Source organism: Mastacembelus armatus, chromosome 17, assembly GCF_900324485.2.
Source record: "Mastacembelus armatus chromosome 17, fMasArm1.2, whole genome shotgun sequence".
NCBI lineage: Eukaryota > Metazoa > Chordata > Actinopteri > Synbranchiformes > Mastacembelidae > Mastacembelus > Mastacembelus armatus.
The window spans coordinates 8,850,998-8,871,455 of record NC_046649.1 but is presented as its reverse complement, the minus strand read 5'-3'; the positions used below and the strand labels follow the sequence as shown (position 1 = coordinate 8,871,455).

Sequence of the window (20,458 nt, the reverse complement as noted above, 5' to 3'; positions counted from 1 at the left end):
TCAAGAAAACACTTGAGTTAGAGTTACTAGTGAGAGCACAGAGTACTTTTTCTCTTTCCTCACAGCCCTCGAGCTAAGATTAACCTCCCTGCACAGCCCTAAATGCTATATCTAATTTGAAGCATCAAAGCCAAGATGGGGGCCAGCTTAGGAACAGTTGTGGCTGTGTAACAATGCAGGGGAGCTCAGCTGAGATCCTTTTAGCCAGTGATTTATTAGATCATGCTCCTCCTGGAGTAACAGGCCCAGGAAATGAAGTGGTTCTGACCTCTGCCTGCTTCTGGCTCTCTGTCCAAACTTGCCACTTCTGGAGAGTTTGATTTTGTGAGTGTGGAGTACATGTGTTACGTGGCACTGAACGGAGCAAGTTGGAGAAATTCTGGTTGAAATTGTTGTAGGCTCCGGGCTGTTAAAGTTTTGATCACTTCTTAGTGCTTAAACAGGAGTTTAACTGACACGCCTTTGATTTTTTCGAATCTCAGCATGCCTGACATGTTTATCACCCCGTGGCTTGTAGCTTGCTGTGGTAAACAGATATATGTGGTACAGTAAAAGGTTTAACCACTCTGAGCATGCAGTGGTCGGCAATCAGCATTACTTTCAGTGCTGTTTGATGGAAAACATGAAGGAGACCAGCAGATGGAAGGAGAGGAGCAGATAGTGCAATTAATGCATGTCAAGAAAATAAAGACAGTGGAGCTAATTAGGGGAAAGACGGCAGTGGAGAGGGCTGAATAGGAATAATGTGAGGGAAGATGAGCCTGAGCTCTTCTGATGAGAGGATCGACTGTTGAGATTCAGGTAATGTAAATCCTTTCACTGCAGAGATTAAACCCTCCTGGAAACTGACTGTGCTTTTAACCTTTCTTTAACATACGGTTCTCACTCTGTCGTTTTCTGTCCCTGAACAGCCAGGAAAACCTGTGCCCCTGCAGAGTTTGCCTGCTTAAATGGCCAGTGTGTCCCAGGACGCTGGCGCTGCGATGGAGAACCGGAATGTCCAGACGGGTCTGACGAGGCCGAGGAGACCTGCAGTAAGTAAATTCACTTATAAATTGCTATTTTGGTTTTGCTTAAATCTGACAGGAACACAAGTGATTAGATGGTCAGGTTGTAAACTAAGAGTTCAGATTGATCTAAACCAAGTGTTTATGACCTGAGGGTCAGGAGCTCTTTAAAGACATGCCAAATAAATTCAGGAGGTCATGGGTGGATTTCTATGTTAGGAAATAATCATAAAAGCACAACCCTGAAACAAGAGGATGTGAGCAGATACATTAAGAGTTTGTGAAATATTAAGTCACAGTCAAAAAGGTACAAGCAGGTTTGGGTGAGGCCTGTATGATTCTCTGACTGCTTGTGCTCCCTGCCCCACTGAACTGCATTTTGGTCACATGTATTGAAACCATACTTTCCCCTTAAGGTTTTATGAAATAGTGTATTTGATCTTAAATGGACAGACACACTGTCAGATTCTTTACACTGGGGAAAAAACTAAAGAAGCCGTAGTAGACTAATTATGTTGACATTTTGCGAGTTGCATCTGGATACGGCATTGTCCCAGTCGCTTTCAACAAGATTTAATTTGAATGTCCACGAACCTGCATTCAGGTTGCTAATTTCCCTTGTTATCTTGCCTCTGGCGGCAGGTTAGCCGTCTCGCCTGCCTCCACTCACCCACACACATCACTGCTAAATGCTGTTGAATGGCAAGTGCAAGAAAGGCCTCGATTAGCTTTCTGCCAAGCTGTTAGAGCGGAGGATCTCTGGCTGGCTCTCTCTTAGCTGATGCCATTCTAACACGCCCACGCACAGGCTCTGATGGGGGCTAGGTGAGCTGATGTCTCCACAACCAAACTCAAGTGGAAGGTTTAAACCCATTATTAATTGTTTTCTTTCTTTCTTAAATGCTAATTCTGGAGTTTCTCCTCTGGCTGCCTGCAGCTCTCTTGAGGTTACAGATATCAGACAGAGCTGAAAGCAGTGCACTGAAACTATGCACACACTGAAATATACAGAAGCTTCTGAACTCTGTTATGCTGAACAGGTGTGGAGATTTTGTGGGTTTTGATAGCCAATTCTATTTTGGTAAAATAATTATAAATGCTATGAACAAATGTTATGGTTTATCTGTTACATATAAATTAATTTGTTTGAAGTTCCCCAGTCCAAATGATTAAAGTAAGAATGTTTTTATATTTTTGATAACTTGAGAAAGATGAGTGCTTGTCATCAGCCTGGTGTTACACTATATTCTGCAATCGTCAGACTCTGTGTCCTGTAGCAGTGCAACAGTCAGTCCATTGTCAATTCACTGTGCATGTAAAATGGCAGCAATTTATTGAATTAATGTCGACTGATTGTTAAAGTGGAGTCATTGTGGTTTTTTTTTGTGTAGTTACACACAACCTCCCCACCCCCAGTGGGATGAATGATGATAGGATTAATGTCACACAGCAGTAATAATGTATGTGGCGAAATCCCTATAACTCTTCAGCACAGCCACAGCTTAGCTTTGATAGTTAATTACTGATGTTTCTGTCTGGTCCTTAAATCACAATTACAATGACCAACTGCATCAATAACAAGATCAGAAAAAGCTAAATTCTAACATGTTAAATTGTTTCTTTTGTTCCACAAAAAAAAAAAAAAAAAAAAAAAAATCTTCAAGAGATTTGATAAGGGATTTGAAAGAATTTGGATTTGATAAAAACCCAACTGAACTGCTCTTTTAATCTTTTTATACTGAGGCAAAAGTACAGGAGGTGCACAATGTTAACTGCTCAATAAAAAACACACTGTGATAGTGTCTTCAGCCAAACCAAGTGCAGCTGCATCACATAATTGACTCTGAGACGTTTTTCTTTGAGAAGAAAGTATATTTTATAGACACCAGTGCCCGCAGTTAACGCTTGCTGAGATGAGGCTGCTCATATATACTGCCACATATATGAAACATAAACAGTCAATTCTTCACGCAAACACAAAGACTAGTTTTAAAGAAAACATATTTCCTCAATCAGGGTGTTACTAGGAGTGATGATCCTACATAAGCCTGAGAGAAAATGATTTAATTTCCATAGAGGCAGCACAGGACAAAGGTTCTTGTTGGCTAGAAAATAATAGTAACATGATAAGCTAGAGAAAATGTAACTATCAATATGAGTGTTGAGATGAAACAGGGATTAGCTGATGATAATGTTAATAGTGAGATTGTGTGACCTGTTTGAGAGCGTTACTTTGGTTCCAGCCACTATTAAGCTTTGGATGTATTTTTCAGAGTACATTCAATCTAGTTTTGTTGCATTTTATTGGCTGTGGATGTGTGGGTCGGTCTGATGAATAATTTAGTAGCTGAGCAAAGCTCCTAATATCACCCTCAGAAAGTTGGGCGCAAGGAGAAAGACATAAAGGGACCTCTGAAGGATAACAAGTTTATACTGGAAATCTAGTTAAAGATAAATGAGGGAAGGATTCATCTCTTGGCTGCTGAATAAAGAGATAGATATCTGACAGAAGAAGAATGACATTTATATGGAATATCTCTTGCGTATTCACATGATGTTGTAATGTTAAAAACTGAAGCACTGAACAGTGTTATTTCCTTTTCATTTTAAAAAATAGTTATGAAAAATAGTTAATTTTAATAGAATTTGTCATCAATATGGTGCTTTTGATTTTCAGCAGCTATCTTTTGAGCTGAGGACTGACTTACACAAACCAGAAACATGTATTTCCTCTTCCTTCTACCTCCTCAAACCAAACTATAGCTAAAGTAGTCCTTAGCATGCAGCATGCATTTCTCCTGATTCAGATGAGAAATGTCAGATTGAGGCTGCATTCTGAACATAAGGGCTGCTAATGAGATCCACTTCATCACAGCTGCCTTTCTATTTGAGTGGATCCAACTGGGCCATAATCACACCGAGAAAGAGTAGAAAAAAGACTCAAGGATGGACAGTGTACAAATATACAGTGTGGTAATCATCATCTATCTCATCAGCCTTGTTTGACTCGTAACTCACCTGTCTGTGCCACCTACTTGGTGGGATCACAAAGCTACACTGAGAACTGTGCATTTCTCAACATTTAGCGTATCCAGTCTAAAATGCCACCAGCATCAGCTTGTTGCTTAACACCACAGTCCCATGCAACCTTACACTTTGAAATCCAAAGCTATCAGGTGGGGCTTATTTTGGCAGGATTTCACACAGACCACATCCAGTCGTAAATGCAATAGTTACCATTATCAAACCCACATCAGTGTGTACTACACAACTATTTAACATGAGCTAATAATACATTTACATCTAAACATGCTCCAGTTGTGTTAAAGCCAGCTAAGATGTGCTGTTGTCTCTCACATGCAAACCTTCATCTCAGTGCTTGTCTTCATTTTGCCCTCGAACTCTCCCATACATGTCTGTTTAAGTTCCAAACATACCTGTACAGTCACATTTTCACACACACACACACGCACGCACACACACACACACACACACACACACACACACACACACACACGCACACACACACACACACACACACACACCTATGCTGCGCTGAGGCATTGTGCTGTAGACATCTGTGCCACAGTCATTCTGGCTCACTGATTGGATTCCCAATTATACGCTGGAGTAGCGTTACACTGCCGTATTAAGAATTCAAATGCAGGCCACACTGAGTGAGTTACTCACGAGCACTGAAAAATGAATGACTCTTCAGAGACACATGTGATGTGCCTGAGCTCATAGTTTTTGTATAAGAATAATGTAATAAAGCAGCAACCGAGCCACTGCAGCCAGCTGTGCAGCAGCTGCCCAGTCAAAACCACATTTCTGTGTGCTTTTAGTTGCCCCGGGTCACTTGACCAAGAGGAGGGTGAATGTCAGGTACCTGATGCTTTCAGACAAAATTGTCTCTGTTCCTGTTAGATGTCAGTTTGAGTTGTGTGTTTTGATTCGTTGACACGAATGAGGAAACTTCAGTGTTTCCTTCAAGAGGTTTTCATTATGTGAGGACTTTGCCCTGGACTGGTGTTTGCCTTGCAAATGTGGGCTATTCATACTGATGGAACTTTTCTATTTTAAATCCAATCCAAGTTTTATGTAAACTGTGGTGGATTATAGATATTTCTCTGAAAAGGTTTTGAGGAAAACTTCCTTCAGTAAACGTCTCTGTAGGCATTAAGCTTCAAAGCCCTCTGAGATTTTTCCTGTAGAAATTTTATTGACTTTATAATGAGGGACAGTCTTTTTGTAAAGATATTGACATTGCGCATACTGGATACCATGGCTAAACTGCTCTGTGTGTGTGTTTAGTCCTTTCAGCTCCCTTTTATGTGGAGATATGAGTTTTTACAGTAGGTCCTATGAGAAGAAGTGTTTGTAGTGCCAACTCTGTCAGTACGGGCCCAGACACTGAAAGCCCAGTACAGATGTAAAGGTAGACTTTCTGTGTGGCTCTGTGTTTACTTTGTCTCCTTTTTGGTACTTGCGTATTAAATTGTTTATGTGCCACTACTAAAGAGTTTGTACCTTCAGAACCTGGTTATTTTGCAAGTTGCTCTGTGGGTAAACTCAGAACCACAGCTGATCAAAATTTCATTGGCTGTGGAGCCAAGCAGTGCTGGAATTTTGAGTTATTGAGTTATTTGTGACAGGGATTTGTGATATAATGGAGTTCAGCGGAGAAAACAGGTGCATTGCTCATGCACTGAATTTCAGTCGGTTGCTCTGCCTCAATAAACAGAACAGTAATGTGTTTGTTTCTCCAAAACAAATTCAAGATGCTGACATATTTCAGCATCAAAGTCAGGCTCCACCTGAGCAGTTTCTTCAGTCCATTAGTTGAAAATTAGCTTAAAAACGATCTTTTGTTGCCTCTAGAGGAATTTATTTAAATTTCTTTTTAGAAACAGACATTGTTAGACAGATATTTTTAACAAACACAGTAACTATTAGCTAACAGCAGAACTGCATACAAAGATTACTTTCTTTAAATAATAATGATAATAAATAATAAATCATTTCATTATAGTATATGTCCTATATATATATTTTGATCCTTTAGTGCATGAAATATTGAAAAGTCTGAATTTTCTAAAAACCCACAGTGGTGTCCTCATTTCTTTGTTGTTAAAGATAAAATATTAATTATATAATTTAAACTAGGATTAGATAAAACAAAGAAAACAGCCATTTCTCACATTTGAAAAGGTGGAAAAAAGTAATATTTGCATTAGTCAATTTTGGGCAACAAGGGGGTGCAGTGGTTAGCATTGTTGCTTTATAGTAAAAAGGCTGTGGGTTTTCTCCAGGTACCCCGGGTTTCTCCCCCACAGCCCAATGTGGTTGCTATATTTTACATAAAGATTGTGATTTATTATGTGACGTTAAAAAGTTAAAAAGTTTATTCCCTGCAAACAAACTATGAATGACAGCGAGGGTGCCAACCCAACTCCCTCATACATGACCCAGTGGTGCAACCTGTGCTTAGCACTGTTTTAATTTGACTTTTGTTCTGTATTGCTCTTTTCTCTTTTCTATTTTCTGTAAATTTGACCTGAAACCAAAATACATGAAAAATATGTAAAGTACTAAAAGACTAGTCTGGCTTGATTCAGCTGATGAAGTCTCAATCAGGGGGCTCAGGTGCTGCACTTGACATTAAGCATAAGTGTACGCCACAGTGCATTACTTGCTAATGCACTTTGCTGAAATAACATCTTCCCATCTTGTAGTTTGCAAGTAGCAAGTGTGTTCTCCACTGTACCAGATCTATAATTCAGGGTGGAGGACATGGCCACGCAATCCCAGTTTAATGAAGCAGTGAATCTGAGCATGACTCATGTTATGGGAACATTTGTGCCTTTTTAGCTCTGAGGGAGAGAGATTTCTCCTTCAACATCGAAACCCTGACGTACCCGTGTGCATGCTTGGGAATGAACTTACAATGCATGGACCCACAACCAGAGATACACAGCCACACAGGCATCATATCATTTTAGCTCTGACAGTTGGATTAGAGGGCTAGGATAACTCAGAAATAGGTTTTTTAAAAAAAGGATATGTGTCTTTTAGATCTTGAAATGTGATTTTGACTAACTGGAACTATAAGACGTAGATCAGTCAAAACTCTGAGGGCACAGATTTAGATCCAGCTGTAATGAATTGGCCGTAGGCTGAATCAGCACTGTACGATGTCTATTAGCAAGCAGGAACAGAAAAACATGTATATGCATTTATATAATTTATATGAGTAGTCTGCAAATTAATACTTTCACATTATGCTGTAGTGTTCAATTTGTTATGAAGCTTCATTATATTAGATCAGTTTAAAACATTTTTCAGCTCCACGGCGCTCATTAGCCCACATGCATCACGTTATTTTATCACAGTCTTCGTGACAACTGACAAATTGAAGAGCTTTCTTCAGTGAAATCCGAGTTTAGTGAGGAAAGGCTGTCAGCACTGACAAGGTCATTTGAGATCATCAAATGAAAAGCAAAGCTATTACACCACTGCACTGCTGAGATGAACACTGCCTTTGGTCTTGTAAAAGGTGACAAATTCTAAGCAGATCTCCTGCCAAAATACCACAGTGGAGATGGATCCTCGTTTTTCACTTGGATGGTAAACAACATCCAGGCAGTCAGTTTGTCTGTGAGTAATTGGCTTTTATTAAGTTGCTTCCCTCTCAAGTAAAAACCCATTTTCCATGTCTTGATAAAATCTAAGGGTTCACTCATCAGTGGCTGTCATGAGTGGAAGAAAGGTGTCACCAGTCTGTCCTAGTCAAGTTTTACTTCTGTGTTTAGGTTTGGGTGCAACAGAGCTTATACGGCTCACCCTCTGCTCAGTGGATTCAGATTCTGCTCGAGTTTGCGACATGCCTACCTTTCTTTCTTCATCTCTTTCCACCTGGTATGGATGGCTTTGATTTAGCTTTAGGAGAAGGTATCTGAAAGGTCAAGCAGCAGTTTGTCTCATCTTCCATTCCCCTTTATACAGATATCTAACTCTTCATGTGTCGTACTTGTTCTTATGGATTCTTTTTTGTCCTCTAAAGCTGTCATTTGTGTTTCTGTTTTGTCTGCTTTGCTCTCTCTGTCACCCCTTCTTTCACTTTTTTTCTGTCTGTTTCTTGTTTTTAGTTTTGGTCTTCTTTGGATATAAAGTCATTCAGATTTATTCAGAGACCTAGTTATCTCCTCTCTCAAAGATTCCGAGGTGAGAGCCTCTTTCATCTCAGTCATTTCAAAGAAATGTTTCCTGTATCTCCTCCCTGATCAGCCATTCCTTCTACACAGTTTTTCATTTCAGCTCTTTATCCCTCCCAGTCTTTAGCGCTTTCTGCCTTTCCTTAGCACGTGCACTCACTCGACATCCAACTGTTGTGCCTGAAAAGAAATTACTAATTTTTGGCAGAAAAAAAAAAGCATCACAGGGAATAATTGTCTCCTGTGCATGCATGACAAATTCAGCATGGACACAGCCAACATCAAAGGCTGTCACACATCTGAACTTACCTATTTATTTATTTATTTTTGCCTTGGTAATAGACTTTCTATACTTATAGGCATGAAACAGAAACAGTAAAATTGAAATATCATTTTAAAAACGTGTTCATGTATGTAAGCCAAATGGGAAATAGCTTGCCTGAGCTGGCAGGAGGAAGAGACTAGATGCATGATGACTCCACTTACAGTCTTTCATGTCCTTCTGTTTAACTCACTTCTCCACTGTAACAGCAGGATACTGTGTGCTCAGCTCAGCACAACTTTCAAGAATATTAAGTGATGAAACACAAGGTTTTTGCTCACTGACCTCACACTGCAATTTGTTCAGAGCTACAATATGTAGACTATAAAATGACTGCAGGTAAATGCCACTACTTAACTAGAGCACTGTAATACAATGTTCTCTGAGCCTAACGTGCAGAAACAATCCTTGAGCACTGCAGTGTCAGGTTTTTTTTTTTTTTTTTTTTTTTTCCTCTGGGGTCAGGGCCTGGCTGCATTGCTCTTCTCACTGCTCGGTCTCCCCGGGCCCTGGCTGCCTCTCCAGCCTTCACTCCCCATATTTTTACTGTCACACCTCCTCGCTGCAGGGACGCTCACTAAATCAGACAGCACCGAAGAAAAGAAAAGTGCATCCTCATAAACGGCTGGTATTTATTGATGATCGCATGTGGATGGTTACCTTACCTATCTTTCGGGGTGATGTATCTATTAGTATCTTATCACAGATTTACCACCATTGGTCCATATATGTTGGTATATGTTGGTTGGGACGACCACTGTGTTCCATTGCTGGTTGCCTTGTCACTCCTTGTATTTGCTCATTTTGTAGACCCAGTGAAGTGAAATTAAATGTCTGAATACCCAACTTTTCCCATTCACCTTGACAAGCCATGCTATCACTTCAAACAATGGATAGTAACACTCAAACAGGCCAAAATGCCAACAAAAGAACCAGACTGGCAAAAGTGTTAACTTTGTCATCAAGCTCTTATTGAATATATACATTATGTTTTTTAGTAATTAAAATCTATTACATCCATCCATTATCTTATTCCTATTTAAGGTCCCAGGGATCTGCTGGAGCCTATCCCAGCTCTCTCTGGGTGAAAGGCAGGGGTCCACCCTGGACAGGTCACCAGTCCATCACAGGGCCACATAGAGACAAACAACCTCACACACTCACACTCACTCCTATGGGCAATTTAGAGTCACCAATCAACCCAACATACATGGTTTTGGACTGTGGGAGGAAACCAGAGTACCTGGAGAAAACCCACACAAGCACAGGGAGAACATGCAGACTCCACACAGAAAGGCCCCTGATGGGTTTCAAACCAGGAACCTTCTTGCTGTGAGGCAACAGTGATAATCATTAATCCACGATGCTGCCCACAAAGCTGCAACATACTAATGAATATATCATCCTATGAACAGATGTGCTTTGTTAAGAAACCTGGCTCCTTGTCTGATCCAATTACCTACAATGCTGTTTACAGCTATCATTGCTCCTGACAGATTCTCTTATAACCACAGAAATGTTATTCATTATGGAGCTTGTTCTCGGTCATCACACAAGTGATCATCTCACGGCGTTTGTCTGCTGTAACAATGGTGTCTCAGTAAGCTTGGGTAAAAGTGAAAGTGTGACCATTTAAAGGTCTCATTAGCTAAACCAGATTTGAGAACAGCTCGACTGATATAAAGAAAGAAATTACAAGTTGATGAAAAAATACACAATCAGCTGTAACATCTGAACACCAACAATATTAGATGCTCACCCTCAACTTGCTCAAAGGATAAATGGCTATGGTGAAATATCATACTATGAGTAATGGACATAAATAATTAGATGAAAGCAATGGATAAATGGTTGCTTAACTAAAACTAATAATTAAAAAAATAAGGGTTGAAATTACAAGCTGGATGAGTCAAGTGAGTTAAATTGCATCAATAGCCACTTTTATATAATAGGGTATACGCCACTCCATGTACTAGGCTACTTTTAAATAACATTGATGTTAAAATCATTTAAGAATGAAAGTGAACACACATGGAAGATAATGTCAGCAAAGCAGTATTTGCATTCTTCTGACTGGACGTGTGGGCAAAAAAAAAATAGTTAGGATCCATTGTTATTAAACATGATATGTGTTAATAAATGAAACCATCATAACGATAAGTGATTTGCCATGTAGGCTTCCTCTTTGATTTGGTTCTGGGAGGCTTAAGGCTGCACTGTAAGCAGAGATGCATAATTAACAACATGCATCATTTAAATGCACTGTAATCGGGATCAAACCTCCCTGTGCCAACTAGAGCAGATTGGCAGGAAAAAGAGCTGGGGGGGTGGTGCTGGTGGTGGCTGGGTTGTTCTTTTCCGTTTCAGCCAACTGTGCATTTTGCTGTCTTTCATGAGCTTTGTGTATGTCTCTTTAGAGGCTGCCCAAACAGTAAAATCAATTGGCCAGAGTGGTGGAGTTTTGGATGAGTTTTAACTTCAACGCAGGGGTGATAGAACTCAAGTCCACCAGTGTCATGTGGTTGTTTTTGTTGCTGCCTTTATGGGACCATAAAACCGCTGCAGTAATCTCCCTGTCTATTTCATCTCAACCAACAGGCAAACAGACGTGCCCTCCAGAGAAATTTGACTGTGGGGGATCCAGCAACAAGTGTGTCTCGTTGTCATGGAGATGTGACGGGGAGAAAGACTGCGAGAATGGGGCGGACGAGGAGGACTGTGCCTCTGGTGAGTTTACCAAAGTCGGGTATAAAATTCCCTACCAATAAATACATGAATTGTTGTTTCTGCTGGTCCTACATTTGGTGCTAACTGCGTTTCAAGAGAGTGTTTTAATTCAAATAGTGGCAGTGACGGATCTGAAAGACTTGATAAGGCTTTAAGCCAGAAAAAAAATGGACTCAGTCTTCCTTTTTTGTATTTTACAGGGTGTCATCCTTTCTTTCATCAGTCAGAGGCTTAAGACATTAAAGCACAGTAGGGAACACTCTATATAATTAGAGGGATTTGAAGAGAGTTTTGATATAAGCCAGCTGTACTCGACAGCCAAGTCCCCTTTGATGTACAACGATTATTCATGTGTAATATCAGATATTAGCAGCTGTCTGATAATGTGTGGAGGGTTCTGTCATCACATTTTGAACCTTGAGTCTTTAGATTTTCCATTGCAGGGTCCTCAGAACCATCCAAAATGACTTCACCTCCTACACAGCCAATCAGACAACTCAACCGTGCGGCTGCCCCCACCCCCGCCCCTGCAGGGACTACCCTTGCCCTACTTCTGAGGTGCCGTGAAGAATCGGCTCCTTCTTTTCTCTCTCCCTTGCCTCTTCACGTCAAGACACACTGATTGAGGCGGTGGAGCTGTAGGGGATGTGGTGTTTACACTTTGAAGATTGTGCAAAATGGCATGTGACGGCAAACGCACTGAGAGAGAGAAAAAGTCATCTCCCTATTATCCTATATAAATGATGTTTATTTTTTGTTGTTAGCGTGTCTGTGGGTGTTGAGACTGTGCCTGACTGGCGAAGAAGCAGTTTGTGTGTGTTTGGTAAAAGCACGTACAAATGGCAGTTTTTATGTAGAGGAAGCCAAATCAATTTTGGCATAAAATTAAAACATGAATCCGAGAAAATCTTCTTCAATAGATACTCTTCTCCTTGAAAGACTTGCAACACAACTCCGTTTAATTTCTCATGGTATAAAGTTAGATCAGTTAAGTGGCCTGTCACATCTTAAAGTAGCCCCTCCACTCTCACACACAGCAAGGGATAGTGATTCCATCGACTTTAGATCTAATGCCTTCTTAGCTTACATGGCTTCTCACTGCACTCTCCATTGAGACCCAGTCTAGCCTGTGTTAATCCTTTTTTCATTCTAATGTCTGTATTGATGCGGCAGTCTTAAGCTTCTCAATGGTGACAGAAGGGCAGGCGGCAGGCGGCTGCCCACCCAGGCGTAGGGCAAAATCCCTCCAGAGGTAAACTCCACTCACTGTGACCAGGAGTGCAGCACTGTGGAAGATAGCATCGCAAATTAGGTCTATTAAGTGCTACTCAGGCCAATTTATCTGACAACCGATTGGGCAAAATGCCAACCTGAAAGGTGATGTTTAAATCAAGGGCAAATAGCTTTTAATGTTGTTTCAGTGCAGATCAATCTGAAGGTACCAAGTGACTCTTCAGTGTTATGTTTGTAGTTCAGCCCCATAACCTCAGGGAAGGTGTTTGTATTTGACAGTTTTGTAAACCATAATGTCAAAGGTCATATCAACGCAGGAAGTGGTCTGATGTTGAGACATACAAGACAACATGAGTATGACACCATTGCAGACCAGTTTCAAATGCTTTACTTTAAACAGATCTAAATCATACCTGTCATGTCCTGATATTGTATATATAGACAGTAAACACTGAGTAATCTTGAAATCATTGTCTTTGAGGATATAGGCAGACTTGTCAAATCAGTATTCCCAATGGTGAGTGTGGTTACAAGTGTTGTAAATGGGACAAAACCTGGGTGAATAGAAGCTTAAAAGAAGTATATAGTTCACAGAATTAAACCTGGGCACTTGTGGTTTGAGCCTTGGCACAGTGATGCATTACTCTTTGTACTGTGGTCTGAAAGCTTCAGATCTTTTGCATTTACAGTCGTGAGGTGGTGTGGTTGAACTGACTGGTTTGAATAAGTTTCTCTTGTCTGTTGCAGGCTAGCATTTGACACAAGGGCAGCTGGAGAACTGACTTCAAAGCAGCATTAACTGTGCTAAAGGTTTGGGTTTAGAAGGAGTAGCTGAATGAATGAATATGTGCAAAACGATGCGGCAGCAGCTGTACGAGCAGGAGAATAAAACTTTTGAATAAGCACTATATTTTTCTTTTCTCATATTGCTCCTTCCAGCAAAGGCTCAGCTGCAAACATCAGCTTGTGCAGCTGTAAATGTCGTTCCAAGTGACAGTCATGTCTGGGTTCAGTTAATTCAAAACATTGATGCCTATATTAAAAGGCTGATGCCACTCCAGCTCAACTGAGCGTTGAATATTGAAGGGACTTCTCAAGTGTACACAAAAACAGAAACGCTGCTTCAAAGCCTGTATCTGCCCACAAAAGCTTTCAAAGTGTATAGTTTGTCTGTATGCACTTGGTCTTACTAGAACATGCTGCTAACTTGTTTCATGTTAGTTATTGTAAACAAATCAGGAGTTTTTGATATTTAGACATCTTTTAAATTCACACTCTTGTGTTTGGTTCCACACCAAATGTCTAATGACAGTGTTCAACCCCAGCCTGAACAAACCAATCAACAGGAGCAATTATCAGATTTGGATTTGTAATGTCACTGAACCAGTATGTTATGAAGGCACCCACACCATGAGCTGTCTTTTTGCTGCCTTTCATATTAATGCCTCTGTGGGTATGCTTATGCTTTATGCTGCTTACTGTGAGCACATTATTCAAACACCCTTCCACTTGTATTTACCCAAGAGTGAGTCGAGAGGTTACACTCCCAAAACTGACTGAGCTGGAACATACCCAGTCAGCCCCAGTGTGCTCGGCTATTAGTGCAAATTTAGAGTGCATAGCCCGCTGCAGACTTGAAAAAGTAAAGCTTGCAGAGGCATTCTGCTAATTGAGTCATCCAAATGTTGAATTATAAATTAAGTAGAATCTAGCCCTCACCAGAGGAAGCTTTCTCTGATCAACATTACATTAAGCAGCTTTTCTAGAAACCTGAACTGTGTCCTCAACCCTCAGCGATGTGGAGATTAATGTGCACTTACTTACCAGACATCTCTCCTGAGCATGGCCGTCTGCTGGGATCCACTGCAGGGCTCAGGCGTCTGTCTGGATATGTGTGATTTCATGTGTGCTTGCACTTGATATTTCTGTGTGGTTGTATTTTTGCTGCTTTTCTTGTTTTATTGTTAACACTGCTTAGATAGTAAAAAATGACTTCCTGGACTCTTCACAGCTGTCTCTGTGTTTTTGTAGTGAAACTGAGCTGGCAGATACCGTGTTTCCTGGGTGATAAAGCTTTCACAGACAACCATTTTACAGAGCTAAAGTGCTTCCACTAACAAAATGTCTTTTTTAATTTCAGTCTGCTAATCAAAACCTTCACAGGTTTTCAGTTTTATCTAAACAATGGGTATGATGTCTCTGCGATCATCCTGTGTCTTCTTTCAGTCCCCCTTGGCCCTTGGTGAGCGAACCTTTTCAGTCAGCAATGACATCAAGGAGGAGGTTAATAACTCCCTTCGCGTTAACTCCCATCTTGTACTCTATTATCGTCTTGTGGCTGTTACTCTAGATAAGAGAGTCGGGTCCATAACGCTGTGTTTGCTCTGTAAATGCTCTGCTGAGCTATTTCCCTGGTGGGGCACTGTGACCTATCTGAACTGGCTAGCAGTCTGTTCCTACCTTTCTAGGCTTATTGTTAGTGGATTGTGTGTGTGTGTGTGTGTGTGTGTGTGTGTGTGTGTGTGGTCTGATGACCTTGCTGCAGTGGACCTCAGCTCTCTGAGCAGAGCTGACAGGTGTGACCTGTTCCTTCAGTTCAAATCTGTGAATATGCGATGACATGAACATGAGATGGCTGAGAGGATATTAAGATGCATAGAAAGTGACCGAATTGCACAGCGGTATTTGTGCATGCGGACAAAAAGTAAATGTTACTTATAAACATCCTGTATTTCTTTCTTTTCATCTCACTTCTCATTTTTTTCCCTCTTTCCCACCCTCTGGACTAAAACTATTTCTCTACATTTCACACCTCTCTTTCCTGCATCCTGACTAATGCCACTCTGAGCACAACAACCAGTCATCTCTTGCTATCTGAGGCACTGGTTGCCACTGGCAACGATCTCTCATCATCAAAGTCACCAGAAAAAGTGAAGTGGGCTGTGCTGCCAGCATATCTGATGATCATGATCATGATCACCTTCATGAAGGAGGCTTTATTGCAGAACTGAGTTAGCTTGGTTTACCTGGTAAACTACCCGCTTAGTGTGGACATCTATTTGGTGTCTCCTTTCAAGCTGCCACACCAAATTATGTCAACGGATGAATAGTATATCTGGAATGTCAGATCCCACTGCAATTTATCTATCAATTAAAACATTGACTGTACAATGTAATGTGAAGATAATCTGAAAGCACAAAATTGCTCTAAAGTCATTTACACATTGGGCCCACTGGAAAACAGACAACAAAGTCTCTCTCCAGTATAAGCAGGCCAAACATGTACACTACTAAAGGTCTTCCCCCTGTGTAATAATGTGCTTGTCTGTCTGATTCTGTTTAATAATTTGTGCTAAATTAGTATGGCGTGAGGGTAGAAGTGTAACAGTGTGACAGTAGTTACAAAACACATCAGTGTCAGATGGAGCTTGTTAATATTAATGATTATAAACCCTTTCGCTGAACTGAATCTATGACACTTGTCTTTTGTTTCAGTTATTTCCCCCCATTCTTCTCGTGCCTCTGCACAAATCACGTTGGTCCAAGTGAATTAATTAAACACGGATGTTTTCAAAGGAAAAACAGATGGTGACTTTAACATATGGTATAATTACATAGCAACATAATTAGGACACTATCTGAAATACAGTGTTTTTTTTCTAGCTGAGCTGAGGTTCATCCAATTTAACTTGACACATGGAAAAGCTTGTGATATCCAACTCTGCTAGGATATTACTCTTAGTTTTCTTGAACATGCTGCTTTTAGGGACTCACCTTGTCATTACATTTAACTTAAGGTTAAATGGTGATGCTTTGAATTTTATTAAGTTAAATACTGATCCCTAACCAGTCTTAACAGCCAAAGGCAATAATGTTGATGCTGAACTCCCTGTGGATTATGCTTCTCCCTGTGCTGGCCTCTGTGGCGCTATGGGTTTGCAGTGGGAACTTTGTCACTCTCTACAGTCTGAGTGCTTTTGGCCAGACATGACTAGAAATAGAGAAAGCTGGGAAAGGAATGGATTTATAGAAGCCTTCAGGTTGGCTCTGTGAAGAGGACATGTGTGATACAAAACAAAGTTTTCCTTCCTGCACTGGAACATTTTCATGTAGGAAGGAACAAGGTCTATGCTGCCATTAAAGCTGAACTGCCACAACTATGGTTTTAGTTAAAAATGAGTCAGACCAGAATCTACACATTTCCTGTTAATGAAAAATGTATTTTAAAGCACTGCCATCTTATTAATTGCATTTGTACCATATAAATACATCCTTAGCTAAATCATTATAGTATTTCATTGGTTCAAATGCACAAGCCCAGCCCAGCAGGATGGATGGTTTTGTTCGACAGTGCCCTTTAGATTATCTTTGGTCTTGTCATCTGGCATCTATTTTTGGTTTTACAACTTAATCTGCTATATGGCTTAACTGTGTTTTGTCATTCAGCCTGGCTGTTCTGTGCCATCCAGTAGGTACTCTAAGTAAGGTAAGGTAAGGTAAGGTAGAGCATTTATTGTTGCATATAACTTATTGTATGCAGGCATGTGTGCTAACATGGTATATAGACAACCAATGTGTCCTTGTTGGTCATAGACAGGAAAAGGAAGATCCAGGGATCAGTACAAGAAAACACAAACACACTGGGAGGAGATATTTTAAGAGAGAAGTGCAGTGTTGGAGATCTGTCACATAGAGAGGTGAAGGACTTTCTGCCTCGACTCCACAGGATACTCTCACCTTCTTCTTGTCATAACCACAATCATCCTTTCCCCTTCCTCTTCAACACTTCTTATGCTTGTATGAGTATGATAGTAATGTTGACTTTCATTCCACCTGAGAAACTGTATTTCTGTCTCTGCCTCTATTTAAGGCAATTTGGCTCTCACCTACAGGCCAGCTTTGTCGCCTACAGATGTGGTCAGTCTTGAAGCTTGATCTTTTATTTCATGGACTGTGAGCGTGAACTGAAACACCGGTATACAATTTGTATGTTTGTGAAATTTGTGAAATTGTTACGTTTCAGTCTGATTTTATGCTCACCCAGCCACAATATAGTGGCTGTCTGCAACGGATGGTCGGGTGACTACACGTTTTAAAACACAGGCCTTTAATCATAATCATTAAAAGCCACTTGTCAGTGGGAGATAAGGTAACATTATCTCTTATTCTGATAGATGATGTGAACCCTCTTTTTCCCTTCACATTTCTTTCTGAAGTATTTGTTCTTCCTGTTGGTGCTCTAGATGCCAAGGCCTGCCCCAGCGGTGAGTTCATGTGTGCCAATCGCAAGTGCTTGGCCACTGTCTATGTGTGTGATGGTGATGACGACTGTGGAGATGGTAGTGACGAGCTCAAGTGTACCTCTCCTCTGACCTGCGGGCCCAACCATCTCCGCTGTAACACCTCGGAGTGCGTTCCACTCATGTGGAGCTGTGACGGCGACCCAGACTGCTCTGACAGTTCGGATGAAGGGCCAGAGCGGTGTGGCGGGGACGGGGTCCCATACCTGCCTAATCGCAGAGCAAACTGTACTGCTGGGGAGTTTCGCTGTGCCAATGGGGAGTGTGTGCGTCTGACCTGGAAGTGTGATGGAGATCCAGACTGCAAGGACAAGTCTGACGAGTCTGACTGCCGTGAGTTTCTCTTTCTGTATCCTCTCCTTGTCTTTCCTTGCCTATCTCCTCAAAAACTCAACTCTCTTGTGTTTTCCTTTCTTGCAAGAACTTATACATGGTCTCTGTTGTATCATGTTGAAAAGCCTGTCCTCTTTCCTCAGCTTACACTGATGCTGATGAAAAGTTCTGCTTTCACTGAAAAGGTTTCTGCACCTTGGTTATATCTAACAAGTACAATAGAGAACTGTACATACAAAGCCATGGTTATATTAAGAAGCTATAGCTGTGTCCCAGTTTCATACTACATACCTATTCTAAACAGTGTTAAAACAGTTAGAGAACAATACTGAATATTTTAACCAGTAACATATAGATTTTTGCATTTATTATATTGTTCTTGGCCCTGTGATGGACTGGTGACCTGTCCAGGATGTACCCATGCATTTCACCCGAAGAGAGCTGGGATAGGCTCCAGCTGATCCCTGTTACCCTGGTTAAGTAATAAGAGGGTATAGATAATGGATGGATGGATATTCTTCTTGTTCAAAGATAGCTACAGAACAGTCAAATTCCCACACATTCAGCAGTAATTATAAGGTCAGTTTTGCTTTACATTATCTTTGTGTGGAAAGTATGTTAAGATATCTGTTTAATAAACAAATAACATGCCCTCCCTCTTCTGAGGTGTTCCTTTGTCATTTAACACATTTGTCATCCTCTGGGAGTTGGGGTAGGTGTATTTTTGCAGGTACATAATGTGTCTCTGTTGGTAAAAACTGTGCGAAGATGGTGCCTTGCGATAAATCACGTTTTCCTATTAGCTGGTCATGGATGGAGGAGCCCTGAAGCTCTTGTCTCACTAAGCCAGGGTGTGAAGCCCAGATAGTCCCACTATTCATTATCGAGATGTGCAGTGCACATATCAAACCTACCTCACACACACTCTGTGGGGTTGTATAAGCTGCACCTAAAAGAGATTGATGTTCTGTTAGCCAATTGGACACCTGCATTTAGGGGGGAGGTCTGGAGACAGTGAGAAGCACAACCTCTGATTTGTCCAGACCTTGCTGCTGAAGCCATTTATGCTCTACCTTCACTGCATTCACTATCTTCACAAATCTTTATGTCTGTGTCAGCAGGTCAGTTCTTCAGCAAAACAAATTATTGTGTGACTCCTGAATGTCTTTCAGATTTTGCTGCTTGTCCATTCTTATGAATGAGAATGTGTCTATATGCAAACGTTACTGGCCTGTCCAATCTGTAGACTGATCTCCCAGGAAAACACTGTATAGACAAGCTGATGTTGCGTATTTGTATGTTCAAATATGTACGCGTGTGTCCAGACTACAGTGGCCATCTCTTTGTTACATTCCCTGTGCCCAGGTCAGTTTGTGATAACACTGTATTATATTTCCCTCAGTCATATATATTGCTTTTTAGTGTGATGTACTGTAGAGAGGAGTTATATGAGCATGTTGAGCCAGCTGATGAAAAGCTTGTCTGTGCTTGGGATTTTAATGAAATTTGGTGTGGCTTTTTGCAGCCTCCATCTTTGTATTATATTGAAAATCATTCATCCCATGCCCTCAGGCTAACATTACCTAACACGATCTACGAGTGGGTAGGAAGACATGGGATGTTATAGCACATTTATGACTGAACATGTAAATATAGATGATAAAGTCTGGACCCCAGGATGTTGTGTTGCTCTTGAAATGTGCTTGCATCTCTTACAGCTCTGCTGACTTGCCGTCCCGATGAGTTCCAGTGCGGTGATGGTTCCTGCATCCACGGCACCAAGCAGTGTAACAAGGTCCATGACTGTCCTGACCACAGTGATGAATCAGGCTGCGTCAATGGTGGGTTCACCTGCCATCGCTGGCTGCATGTAGGGCTGTCAGAACGTGTCCTCTTCTCTGCCTGATCGTCTGTCTGTTTGAATCTTTCTCTGGACCTAAGGTTCAATGTGTCGCTGCCTTTTGCATTTCTGTCTGTGTAACACCGTTAATATCATCTGACCATTTAGCTCCCGAAAGTCTTTAATAAAAGAGGGAGTTTGTATCGGCCCATGATGACTTTGTGGATGAGGGATATTTTTAAATAATACTTTTATTACATGGTAAAAACCTCGATTTTACTCTTTAAATTCTATTTTACCACCTTCTTTAGTAGTTCTTAGCTTGTACTTTAAGTCATGAGACAATACATAGATGAGAGGAAAATCACTGATTAGTCACTGATCTGTTTCATTCCATTAATTAAAGTGTTTCTTCACTTGTGGTTTTGGTTTTATGGTTTGGAACCTCAACTGCAAAATAATGCTTCACCTTCCTCTGAAGG

General features: G+C 40.9%; 1 protein-coding gene across 2 annotated transcripts in view; it reads left to right on the top strand.

The window, feature by feature from the left end:
- Positions 1-20,458, top strand: part of LOC113134794 (low-density lipoprotein receptor-related protein 8-like) — a 64,488-nt gene that overhangs the window by 23,802 nt on the left and 20,228 nt on the right. For both annotated transcript variants that reach the window (XR_003296095.1, XM_026314313.2), the window contains exons 3-6: positions 912-1,034; positions 11,142-11,270; positions 17,747-18,136; positions 19,855-19,977. Coding sequence is in view for 1 of the 2 variants with exons in the window: in XM_026314313.2 (XP_026170098.1) it covers positions 912-1,034; positions 11,142-11,270; positions 17,747-18,136; positions 19,855-19,977 (765 nt within the window). In the remaining variant the exon portion in view is untranslated. The remainder of the gene's footprint in view (positions 1-911; positions 1,035-11,141; positions 11,271-17,746; positions 18,137-19,854; positions 19,978-20,458) is intronic.